The sequence below is a fragment of the Hippocampus comes genome, unplaced genomic scaffold (genome assembly GCF_001891065.2).
Source record: "Hippocampus comes isolate QL1 unplaced genomic scaffold, H_comes_QL1_v1.1 scaffold359, whole genome shotgun sequence".
NCBI lineage: Eukaryota > Metazoa > Chordata > Actinopteri > Syngnathiformes > Syngnathidae > Hippocampus > Hippocampus comes.
The window spans coordinates 861,321-874,528 of record NW_017806274.1 but is presented as its reverse complement, the minus strand read 5'-3'; the positions used below and the strand labels follow the sequence as shown (position 1 = coordinate 874,528).

Genomic DNA, 13,208 nt, shown 5'->3' with positions numbered 1-13,208 from the left:
CTCGTAAAAAAGGTCCGCTTCTTCAATAGCGCTGGACAAAGGACGATAAAATCATATATTATGTACTTTATACACATAAATGTTGGTAATTTAATGTAAGATTACATGACTGAAAAGGGTAAAAAAAATCAGTCCATTCATTAATCTGATTAGATCTTAATGTGTGTGAAAACATCACTTACTGATAAATCATACCTGCTGTGTTCAAGTGCTCAACGCCATCCACACAAATTGTGTCAATTGCACTGTAAACTCTTTTCTTTTCTCATTGTCTTGTTTGATGTGCCAGTGGCTTGGTTAGTAAACCTCAGATTAACCTGAACCAACACGAGTTCACTGTTGACTTTTCTACCTCACCTCCACTGAGTCACCAGCATGACTCCTGTTTCCATATGGTAGTATCCAGCACTTTTTAATTCATATAATCACTGGCAATCATAGTGAATTATAGGATTTGAATTCAATCCTGGTTACACAATGAACAAAATGGACAAAAACACTGAACATGCAAAGGACCTTTATTTCAGAAAATAAACTGAAAAAGTGTATAAAATATCCAGATGCTTGAGGACTTATCTTCCTTATGGCCCCGTAAGATTTAACTTCCAAAACAAAGTTCTGTAATGCACTGACTGCGAGCAGTGAGAGTCTGAGTGTATCACAGAACTTTATTTGGAAAGCCACAGTGCCACCTCATAGGTTTGTCTTCATCCAGCAGAGTAACATGGAGATCCCTTTGACCTGCAGCAAATCACAAGAACCACCATACATGTGTTGTTTTTTAGCAAATTTAGAACACCCATGCATATTTTTTTTTTGGACCAACGTGTAACTGTGGTGTGAATGCTCCATATGGAATGGGCCTACTAGGTGGCTTAGAAGCCTAGCAGGTACTGCATGCCAGATGGAAGTCTTTTACACATTTGCACTCATATTAAAATAATTTGTGCAATTGTGGCCATTTGTAGATAACTGTTTAATATATACATGACAATAATGTCTCTTTTACAGAGTTGCTCCACTTGTAGCTTCTACCTGTTGAGCCTTGAGGATTCAACAGGCCTTGGCAAACCTGATTTCACCAAGTCAACTTGTTGACAGTGTAGAAAAATGTGCACAAGGTCAACAAAGCTCCTGCTGACCATTATCTAATACGCATTCAGGAACACTTGCCAGTTTAAGAGCATTCACTTGACAGCAACTTTTTTGCAATATGAAAAAGCACAACGTCACCTTTCAATCGGAACCATGCAGAAATACGGCACGTCAAAGGGAAGAACATATGTCAAGTGGGTTAGTAAGTAGCCATAGCGAAGCCATACCGTACCTGAGAGGTAGACATATGCGGTCAGCTGCAAGGAGCCAAACAGTCTGCTTCTAAAAATGCAACGAAAAGCAGCCAAGTGAGAACGTTGCAGGGCCACCTCGAGGGAGCGATGCAAAGCCACTCTTTCTTTGCTGCACTTGATGTGCTGACGTGCAAAAGCGATTGAAGACGTGAGGTGGCTGCTGGCTCGGTCGCCGTCGTTTTACCTTTTCTTCTGCCTGGCCGCCTGCGAGTGCTGCGTGCAGTTGACTCAATGCAGCTGGAAGAATGTCGACGTGGAGCTGCCAAACGTGAACGCGTGCACATGAGCGCGCTTCACAGGAGAGCACGGAGGGCTGGGGGGTGAAAAAAAAGAGAAAGAAGCTTTTTTTTCCTCCTGTGTGTCCGCGTGTGTGTGTCATTGCACGCCAGTGGACTGCACTTTACTGTGGGTTTCTTTGCACAGAGGTGACAGAGTCCGTACCTTTTAAGTTTGTCTTATTCCGTGGACTCTTATACGCGATATAAATAAATAAAAAAAATAAAAGCCGCTTAATGTTCCGCTACCATAGTCCTGCAACGTTTCAACAACTGTCTTACACGAAGCTTATGTCGAATTCATGATATCATTCGTATGACCATTTGCGCAGTGTAATAAAATGATTCATTTGATAGAGTTTGCCTTGTACTCAAAAATGTCTGTCGACTGAAAATGACCTCACAGTTGCTCAGGGCTCAGTTTACCAACGTCGCATGACAAAAATTCGAGAAAAACAAAACAAAATTAAGTGTGAATATTTTCTGTATGGTTTATTTTATTTGATGGAAAACACAAAGGCAAAGAGCAAGGTTAAAATGTTTAATCAAGATACAATGTCAAACAAGAGATTCCGAAGGCTTCAATACGTAATAATTTAAGTATATGTTTTAAGGGAGTTAAAAGGATGTGCAAAACATACCGTGGGAGTTATTAATAGTATTTCGCATTTATTTTCGTATTGTAGCTCTTACGGTGAGTTCACACAATGGCTGTTCAATGAAAGTTGTGAACCATCAAAAAAAAAAAAAAAATTGTGGTGAGGGGGGGTGTTCGATACGACATTTTATCAGACCGATACCAGTATGAGTATTTATTCTTTGAGTACTCACCATGACTGCCAAACTGCCACAGTCAAGTGCTAATTACTGCTGAAAAAAACTTACTCAATGTCAGATGTATTTATTTATTTTTATATGCTATGAGTACCCGATATCTTAAAATAAGTCCGATATCGGCCCGATACTGATGCTTGGTGTTGGTACTCACCCATCACTAATGAAGTGCCAATACTGTACATACATTCATCCATCCATTTTCTGTTGCGTTTGTCCTCAAGAGCGTCACAGGTGAGTTGGTTATCCCTTTCGATTTTGGGAGGGACATCTTTGTAAAAAGGAACCATTCACATCCAAGTACAATTTAGACTCTCAAATGGACCAAACATGTATGTTTTTGGAATGTGGGCAGAAGTGGGGGGGGGGGGGGGGGGGGGGGGGGGGGGGAACAAAAAAACATTGCAAGAACAGGGAGAACACAAACTCCATTCAAGAAGGCCAGAGCGCGGATTTGAACTCTGAACCTCTGACGTATGAGGCAAACGAGCCAACCACTAGTTTATCATGCTGCCCATTGTATTACAACAATTATAAGTACATGAAAGAAAGGTAAACTGAATATTGCAAAGACAGACTTGTAGGTAATACTGTAAATCTTGTATTGGAGCAAAGTCTGCATTTTGCACATACGTGCTGAAGGACTTAGTAATAGAGTTTAAACTTCTTCTTATAACCTTTTGCTGTTGAAACTAAATTGTCCTGGTGTTTTGTTCTGGAGACTGGAGAGCAGTTGAGAATACTGACAAATGCTCCACTTGTTTACTTTATGCTAAGGCTGTCAACTGTCACATTGGACAATATAGCGTAATGTTGCGCAACGTTTCCAGGATTTCCATGACGGTACATACCCTGATATTGGGAAGCATCCAATCAACAGGTCTCAACACTTCCAAGGACAGAAACTGTGGAACATGTGATGATTAGCTGTGAGAAATACGTGGTGGAGAGATGGAGCATGGTGGAGGAAATGAACAAAGCAGGAGTAGGAGGGAATGGAATAAAGTACTTGCTGGAATGGACTTATAGTGGGAGAGGCAGCAGGGCTCTGAGTTTTCAGAATTCGACTCAAGAAAGGAATATGACTGAAGGCCTTTTAAGATATCCTTTATTGTCCCACACTGTTATATTCCGATTTTCACTCTGCACTTGGTTTTTGGGGTTCCCCGAAGGGCAGCCTGCAAGAACAATAGCAGTGTGGTGCACACCTGCCAATATTTGGAAGCACTGGCATGGCAGCCAACCAGGAAGTAACACGGAAACGTTTCCTGTAGGATGGTTTATTGCCCTGAGCAGTATTATTGGATACTCTCCGAATGAATACACCTGATGTCACCGGAATGCCTGTCTCAAATTTTGTAATGCCCACCTAGCGAGTCTCCCTCCAACACCTCTTGTGGCTACATTTGATGTAATTTGTTATTTTATCAAGATTTCATATATTGATTGAACAAAGTGATGTCTGAAGTTGCATATTCCGATTTTATATTTTTCAATATTTAACTTTCGTGGTGTTAAAAAAATACAAATCACCAGTTACTAACTAATTATTCAATACTTATTGTATTGTTATTGAAGTAGTGATTTGGAGGACACATTTTTACTTTTATTTTTGCAATATGTTTCATGTGGCTGTTGGCAACCATTTTTTTCACTTGGTGTCAAATGAAAATGACCTCACAGTTGCACAACCTCAAATAACGACCAATCAAGGCTCACCTGTGTTCTGAGTTTAATCATGTGACATTCACAAGCTGAGCCGTGATTGGTCGTTATATGAGCAACTGTGATGTCATTTCAGTCAGAGCAAGTGGCAAAATGGCCGCCCCCTGAGATGGATAAAAACGGGTGGATTTTGCTGCTTAATTCTTATACCACAAGCGCGGTAATTTAATCACAATACTTGTTTAGACTACTGGAACTGCATAGAACATACAATTGTTAAAAAACTTTTGGCTACTCGACCCATTGTGTTGTCTTGGTCTTATTAAGTTAAAATGTGGACAACATGGAGAGGTTTGTTTACCTACCAACTCTGACTGCACCAAGAAATGAATTGGCCCACCCAGGGGCCCAAGAGCTCATGTTAATTTTGCCATTCAGCTTTTTGGTTAAGAACAGCGAGCTGTGCAAAAAGTACTGAAACATCGAACAGTTGGACGTGTGCATTCAAAGGTTAAGAGGCCATATTTTTTTCACCTAAAACGGTTTAGGTTCATCCTGGAATGTCATCCAAAACCCAGATATCCATGACTTTTGTGACTAACGTATGTTGTGATAAATAGTCAGTGAGCATCAATACATCCATTCAGTTTTTAATACAGTACAGTTGTCTTTTCATGGGTGCCAGGGCCCAACCTACCACCTCCAACATAATCGACCAGCAAGGGGCGCTGTGAAACAACCAACACATCTTGTCTTCTGACGTATTCGGCTTCACTGTATCAGTTTTTTTGTATTTTAATCCCCCACTGTTTTTTTCACTACACGTAAAATAATTTTTACGAAATATCATAACGTGTCAAAACTCGCATTCCAAAAACGAGTGTGTGAAGAATATGATCCAGTACACAGCGAGCACAGGCGTTCCCACACACCTTATAGCTCGTTGAGGAGGGCGGAAGAGGGGCGGGTGACAATCGGGAAACAGCAATCGGTGGGCAGGGCCACACGTTCCCGTGATATTGGTTGGGTAAGAGGAAGCAATATTTTCTCTACTATTCACACACTGAGACGGACTATCTCTTGGCCCTTTTTTGAACCGGGTGACCGAGGAAATTAAAAAAAACATCTCGGGCCGCATTAAGGCGTCTTTTCACGCAGTGGCACGTCCATGATGATAGAAATGGAGGTGATGAATCCCGGACAACAGGTAAATAAAACGACATTTGTGTATGACAACCTCCTTGAAATGTCTTTTAAAATATACGTTTTAGCCTTATTAATATGACAACCGAGTATCAACGCAACACGATATTCCAATTTACAAGGAAAGCCTTCCTTCCCTTTGGCTATTCCGCAAGTCGTTAAGTTGTGACGTCTTTAGTTAAACTCATTCGAATTCAACAGTTTTGGGTGTTTAAAATAATGCGTGTGGCTTGGTCACGACGAGTTGTCTTAAATAGAAAAGCAGCGTGTTGGTTTTTTCCCTCAATATCGCGAGTTTCTCTCAAGAGCATGTGATCATCAATGATCTGATACGGCAGATGGGGAACCAGTTACAACCAGCCCCAACCTATGTTATTGCGCTGTTTCTTTTTCCGCCCCCAAAAAACATAAGAATCATACATAAATAGTGTTCGAGGTGGTGTAAAAAGCCCTGGAAGGAAACCCATAACCTTCTGGGTAATTCCTGTACCCAGTTAAGTAATATGACGATGGATTTGGCTTGATCGGGACACGTTTGAACATGTCCAAATGGACTTGACATTCAGTGACCACAATATTAGGTACACGACCCCGTGCAAGTTGTGTCGGTGTCCAAAATAAAGGTGTCCTTGATTTAATTTACGATAACATACATTTCTGGGTTACGAAGGGCTCATAATGAGATAGTTTACGCAGCAGCATAAATACGTCATACACACGTTCACAAACACATTTATGACATAGAATTGTTTTTCATACGAATATTGTAACTACACTTGACTTTATTGCTGCTTAAGCGTAGGTTCCGACTTAACGTACATACCCGAGTTAGCTCGCCACCGTACTAACGGAACCGCGTCGTAAACCGAGGACGCCGTGTAATGCTCTCTTCCAGAGGTATTTATCAGTGTTCATTACTGTGGCTGTATTTTTATGTATACAACACTCACACGTATATATGTGTGTGTGTGTGTGTGTGTTTGTGTGAGTGGTAACACTTGAATGTGTGTGTATGTATATATCTGCACATATGCACAAATATATGTACATCTATCTATCTATCTATCTATCTATCTATCTATCTATCTATCTATCTATCTATCCCACAGGGTGTCCATCTCAAGGCCCGTGGGCCAGATCTGGCCCACCACATCATTTTATTTGGCTCGCAAATCAAGCATATCAACTCCCACAATGCTTGCTAAAATCTGAACCGACATTTCAAATTGTCACGTGTAATGAATAACATTTGGATATTGTGAGTATTTTCATATGTTATTACAATAACTTGAACGATGTTTGAACGAACCTTTATTCTTGACATCTGATTTCAGAGCTAGTTATCCAACAAGGGAGTTGATTAATAATTTATATGGTTTCACAGTCACAACGGCCCTGCGGGGAAAACTGTAACTACAATGCGGCCTGCAATAAAAATTAGTTTGACACCCCTAAATATATTGTCACTACATGTATATATACATGCATGGATAAATCAACATATCTACGTGTTGTGGCCATTGACTATATTCATCTAACGCTGTCATTATTGTAAAGAAGTAAAAGTGGTTTTTCATAATCCACGAGGAATTGTGGGGGCACTTTGAACTGTTTTGGAACATGTATGTTCCATCATGAGTGGTCAAGGGGGCATGTCGGCTGATATATGATAAAAGGAGGGCGTCCCCTTTTGTGAGGACCTTGTTGGTTTTTTAAAGAGGAGTTCAATGAAAAACACAAAGACACACACGGGCGCACACATGCACAGCCTTCTCAACTCTCACCCACTTCGACAGTCCCATGTGTGACTTGTTCTCATGGTGGATCTGTAATGGTTTAACACATTAACAACAGGATAGCGGTTGTCTAAAGGGAAGGCATGCAGTTTAACGTGTTGTATACAACTGCTCATTGTTTGACAGCGAGGACAGGGAAATGTGTCCTTATATTAAGAACTAGTTTCCTTGTTCAGGGGCCAGCGGAGGTTTGGTGACGGTAAGCCGTTGTTTCAAATTGTTACTCTTGATTTATGATGAGATAATGGCCAGTAGGCCCTGCGTCTGGGACTGGAATTGTGTTTTGACATCTCATCCCGAGATTTTGAGTCTCTTTCCTCAAAACGGGTATGTCTGCCCAGCTCTCATGTTGAGGGGGGTTGGGGGCATATGAACACCAAATGCACAGCCTGAGCACTCTTCCAATCTCTGATGCAACACAGAGGCAACGCGTGGGTCGCTGAAATGAATCCTAACTTTATGCGTACTGTTTGGTTCAGCAGTGGGCCCGAACTACCGTTCCCCTTCCTTGAGACTAGTGTATGAAAACCATATGAATTATGTCTACTTCTGAGCCATATATACAAGTCACATGCTCTAAACACTTCCATGCATGTTGAGTTGAGGAAACATTCCAAGCGCTTGTGAAATGGTTTCCTTCTGTAAATAAGTTCTGGTTATTAACTCAAAGAAGGGAGCAGTGGGGGTTTATTTTTGAATGTCCTTGTTTAAAAAGGCAAATCTATTTGAGCTTTTAGTGCTATCAGGCAGAGGCTTAAACATTCAACATGGGAACATATCAATTGCGCAGCTTATGTAAATGATCGGTGATTTAAGATGAAATACAAATACGTGTATTGCAGTACAAGCGACGTAAAAACTAAACTGAAGGAGACGTATAAGGAACTGACTTTGTAATTACAGTGGAGTCAAAAACAAAACAACCACAACTCTGTTCCAGGAAATACAATATAATTGAAAGTCAACAAATACAAACTGAACATTTTAACATTCTTTCTCACCTTAATCAAGATGACAGTACTCACCATTTGACCCTGCGGGATGAACAGGAAGTATTTAGAAAGCGTAGGGAGGTTTGCAGATAGCAAATCGACTTCTGGCATAGAGAGATTTGATGGTTGGAACTGCTGTACAAGTGAAAAAGAAGTGAATCAAGTATATTTTCAAAGTAAATTAAATCTACACTCCCTCTGTTATGGAACATATGCATGGCATGTACGGAAGTAAAGAACAAGACAGAAATGCGTTGCAATCAGTTTCATTTCTCCTCACAAGGTCATCACATTTTCCTTTCGATTGAAAAAAAAAAGGAAAAGAAAATGCAGATTGAAATGTATTAATACTGTAGAACTAGTTATTCACAAATTAGGAGGAATATATGCCTGTGACTGTTATATTATTATATTAGCTGTCTTTATGTATGACTGCGTTTGTGAATATTCCATTATTTGAGGGAAGAACACTCCTGAAACTCAATGCTAATTTTCCATTAGTCCATCAATCAGTACTACTCACCACTAGCATTAGCCCTAACGATATTTCTAAAATGAAGTGTGTTGTATTTGAAGATACTGTGTTATTTTTGTTTGTTTAGCTTTACAGTAAATTGCACAGAAGAATATTCATCACACATTTGCTGTGACGCACGTTCACAGGAATTTGCGTATTACAGATGGAGACGCTTGGCACAGGAATCATTTTTCTTTCATTTAATGTCATAAAGAAAGAAAAACTGAAACCATGATGAAATTATGCTTAATTGCCCAGCCCAACTGGAACATGATATGGACAAATGAGGATTCTACTCGGGTCGGACCCAGATGGATTTTCTTGGGCTGATGCCAAATGTGGCAGAATAAAATACAAACGATTAAGTGTACAAACACTTCAAAAAATATGGAAAAAATTGCCAGAAATTTGCAGATTTTTTAAAAAACTGAGTTTGAATGCCTTTATGTCTTATTTCATGTGTTACAAGGGTCGGTCAGATTCTGATTATTTCGAAAGGGTCAACAGCAGCCAGTTAAATCGTGTGGCCTAATAATTGGTCGGGCCCTAGTTTCTACTCTAAAACTTAAAGAGCGACAAATTGATTCCCACCTTTACATGATGGGCGTATCAAGTGTGGGCTTTTGTGTATCTATGTGTGGATGGTGTCAAATGGCTAAAGAGAGAAGTCCATCCATTATTCATCTGTGCCGTCAATGGCGGCCTTGTTGTCAGACAAGGTACAGCGAGGGACGGGGTGTGGCAGGTGCAGCCACATCCACCACAGGCCGGTTCCATTTGCGCCTGCCCAATCCTAACACGCCGGCGGCGTTTCTTCCCAGGACACGGACCTGATCGACATCCTGTGGAAGCAGGACATCGATCTGGGGGCCCGGCGCGAAGTGTTCGACTACAGCCACCGTCAGAAGGAGCACGAGCTGCAGAGGCAGCAGGAGCTGGCGGAGGAGAAGCGGCTGCACCTCCTCCGCGAACAGGAGAAAGCTCTGCTGGCGCAGCTGCAGCTGGACGAGGAGACGGGCGAGTACGTGCCGAGGCCCAACGTTCGGCTGCAGTCGGCCGCCACGCCCCTGGAGGCTGCGCAGGTACCCGCACGTGAGCGCTATTGTTCATAAAAGGCCCAACCTACTCCCCTTTCTTGTGATAGGCTGCTCCCTCGTTGTTGCTAGGTTACCGCCGTGCGTCATTAGTTAGGCTAAGTTGGCCCTGTTGTTTTGCTTGTCTTTGAAGCTACAGACTTCGATACAATTTCCTCATTGAAATGAAGTGAAAATGCCATTAATCTGTCCCAGCTAAGGAAAAAATAAAGTGAAATAGTAGTCATTTAAAAAGGGGACAGCTATGAGATGAACAAGTTTCATAAAGTATAATTACTGCATATATTGCACTAATCATGTTTTAGGTGGGTGTCTTTAAGGGGTGTGGCCAAGTGAGTGACATCAGCTCGACTGTTGGCCAGGATCAGGAGTTCTTTTTGTATTTGACTGTTTGGACCACTCCATAAACAGCTAAAAGTATATTGGCTCTCCTTGCCCAAAAGGAAGGGCATTATGGTACTTAGAGTTTGAATTTCGTTCCACTCAAGCAGTGAACCTTGCGAGGACAAGTTGGGGGCATTTTTCAAAACCGTTCAGACCTACTTGTAAGCCAACATACTACTGGACACTTCTCAAACGTGTGTACCCGCTAGCTGGTACATAACTGCAGCTCTATCAACCTCTATTTGCAGGATGTCAGCTTCACACAGCAGGGTGCTGAGCCGTGGTCATTTGACGAATGCTTGCAGCTCCTCGCAGACACGTTTCCCCTTGAGGAAAATGAGGTAAGAAGCTCATAACAACAACAACGGTTTCCTTCGCCACCACCTTTAAAACCCTGGCGACCGCGTGCTTTACCTCCTAGGATGCGTCCGTTTGTCTGGACTCGAGTGGCGCGTCTGTAGCTAGCAGCCGCAGCAGCAGTGTTGCCATGATGTCCCCCGAGCAGCCCTCTTTGGCCCCGCATACGCTTTCACCAGATGCCCTGACTGCTTCCCAGCCACAGAAGATGTCTCTGGATATTGAGCAAGCCTGGATGGAGCTGCTCTCACTTCCTGAGCTGCAGGTGCGAGCTGCGCAATTCACCGGTACCTTTTTTTGGGCGCAGGCCAAATGTACGAACAGACACGAAACTCCACTTTAATTACTTTCGAGGCTGGCAGTGCTCAAGTAGTAGTGTGGCAACTTGACATTTTTTTTCCACTTTGGAAGGCACTCATAACAGCTCGAGGTAATGGGCATGGCTTAAGTTTCACAGCAGTCGCTTGTACTGACAAGCTCTCAACGATCCCTCCCTGCTGCGTCTTCGAGATATCGCTGGACCCACCTTACTAGCACAGTAGGGAGGGGTCTCTAGCCACTACATTAAGTGTGCACAAAGGGTTTTACATACGGGACATGTGGGAGAGAATATACCAGATTTAGCCGAGGGCGCTGTAGTCAAATAGTGTCACAGAATAGAAATTCTGTTCTACAAGTAAATATATTGTATTAAATAAACAACAGTGTTTGGGGGAAAAAATGTAGACTTGCCTTCACGTGAGCCAAGCTGTTTTTAAGTAGTCATTTAGTTGCCAGGTGTGTCACAAATTCTGACGACAATCTGTATGACGCAAGTTGAATATTAATAGCACAGGATTAATGTCTGCCAAAATCGTCCACTTACACAGGTTAGCTTACTAGCACTATATAGCAGTATAGAAGTATGGTGGCCTTTTGGGGTCAAAAAATGTTTGGTTTGAAATCATTCTACTGTATCACTCAACACAACAAAAAGCTTGGCATTGGAATTGCTGTTCATTTATTTTTCCTTTTTTTATTCCTTGCAGTGTCTGAGCCAACAATTGGAAGACACACTGGAGACAGCGCCCTATCCACTACCAAACAGCGCCGATGCACAGGATCCAAACTACTCCTTTTACCCAATATCCAATCCGGCCCAAGAGAAAACCAATTTAAATATGTGTCCTACGGGTTTTATGAATACATTTGATGGCTCAGTTCCCAACGTGACCCCACCAGACAACGGGAACCAAATAAAGCCAGAAGTTCCCGAGTTAAATACTCACTTCAACCTGAATAACTTTTGCAACACATTTTACCCTGACGCTATGTTGGAGGAAGGCGGCAGCCAACAAGACCTCGAGGGAACAGAACGTAATCTCCTGTCCGATGTCCAGAACTTGTACAGCCTCTCACCCGGTGATACATTTGAGCAGGACAGACACAATGTGTCCGCAGAAGTGCCCGACTTAGACTCTGGACTCTCCTCAAGTCCCCACGCATGCTCGCCTGGGAAATCTCTGTATGGAGATGAGGGTTTTGACGGCAGCGATTCCGACATGGAGGAGATGGACCAGAACCCGGGCAGCGCGAAGTCTGACTACTCTGAGATGTTCTCTTTAAACTTTCAACCAGATGACGTCCAGCGAGCATTTCCTCTGTCCACATTAGCGGGCCAGCTTCAAACCCAGCACAACGAGACCAAACAAGAAATGACGGATCCGGTCGAGGACAGTGGGCACAGCTCCTCGCCCTTCACTAAAGACAAACGCAAGAGAAGGTCGGATTTGCGTCTCTCCAGAGACGAGCAGAGGGCCAAGGCCCTCAAGATCCCCTTCGGCGTCGACATGATCATAAACCTGCCCGTCGATGACTACAACGAGGTCATCACCAAGAGCCAATTGAACGAGGCCCAGCTGGCCCTGATCCGGGACATCCGGCGACGCGGCAAGAACAAAGTGGCGGCCCAGAACTGCCGCAAGCGCAAGATGGAGAACATCGTGGGGCTGGAGAATGACCTGGACTCGCTCAAGGAGGAGAAAGAACGCCTGCTGGGCGAGAAGTCCCGCAACGCCAGCAGCCTGAGAGAGATGAAGAGGAAGCTGAACAGCCTGTACCTGGAGGTGTTCGGCATGCTGAGGGACGAGGACGGCAACGGCATCTCCCCGTCTGACTTCTCGCTGCAGCAGTCGAGCGAAGGCAGCGTCTTCCTCGTTCCTCGCCCTAAAAAGACTTTGATCAAGAGCTAAAACCAGCCCCCTATATTTGGCGTAAGGTACTGCGGTCATGTAGTCAGTAGCACTATGCAACGACTTTCAGCTTTAAGCATCGGTAGCTCTGCAGAACTCTTGTATAGTTTGTGGTTCTTTTTGGATGTTGTAATGTAATATTTTTGATATTTTATCTCTTTTGTACTCTGCCTCCATATTCTACGTGATTATTTGTAAATAGGTGTGATATACAGCTGAGATGACGACAATTGTTACTGTACATGTAAATATTCATACTGTATAGATATTGCGTATGCTAACTAAATGAAAGATTTTGAACTATAATCCCTTTGATTTGCTGCACGGGTTCTTAAGCTTTTCAATAAACCATCCTAAAGCCATACAGCCTTGATTTATTTATTTGTTGATGGAAGCACTGTAAAGTTGTATGACAGCCCGAAACAGATCGATGCCAGATGGACATAAAGTCTGAGGCGCCATTATATAACTCGCAACGTTTCAGTTACTTGTGGACTTGGCAGAGCTGCAA

The 13,208-nt window shown here is 42.7% G+C and overlaps 1 protein-coding gene and 1 long non-coding RNA gene across 2 annotated transcripts; one reads left to right on the top strand and one right to left on the bottom strand.

The window, feature by feature from the left end:
* Positions 1-500: 500 nt before the first annotated feature.
* On the bottom strand, positions 501-1,779 carry LOC109507857 (uncharacterized). The gene is made up of 2 exons (XR_002166549.1): positions 1,328-1,779; positions 501-741 (listed from the first exon to the last, which is right to left on the bottom strand). It is a non-coding gene; the product is annotated as an uncharacterized LOC109507857 (long non-coding RNA).
* Positions 1,780-5,137: 3,358 nt separating this feature from the next.
* On the top strand, positions 5,138-13,059 carry nfe2l2a (nfe2 like bZIP transcription factor 2a). The gene is made up of 5 exons (XM_019857588.1): positions 5,138-5,330; positions 9,453-9,713; positions 10,358-10,450; positions 10,531-10,731; positions 11,495-13,059. Exons 1-5 carry the CDS (start codon positions 5,292-5,294, stop codon positions 12,695-12,697), a joined length of 1,797 nt encoding a protein of 598 aa, XP_019713147.1. The 5' UTR covers positions 5,138-5,291; the 3' UTR covers positions 12,698-13,059.
* Positions 13,060-13,208: the final 149 nt, after the last annotated feature.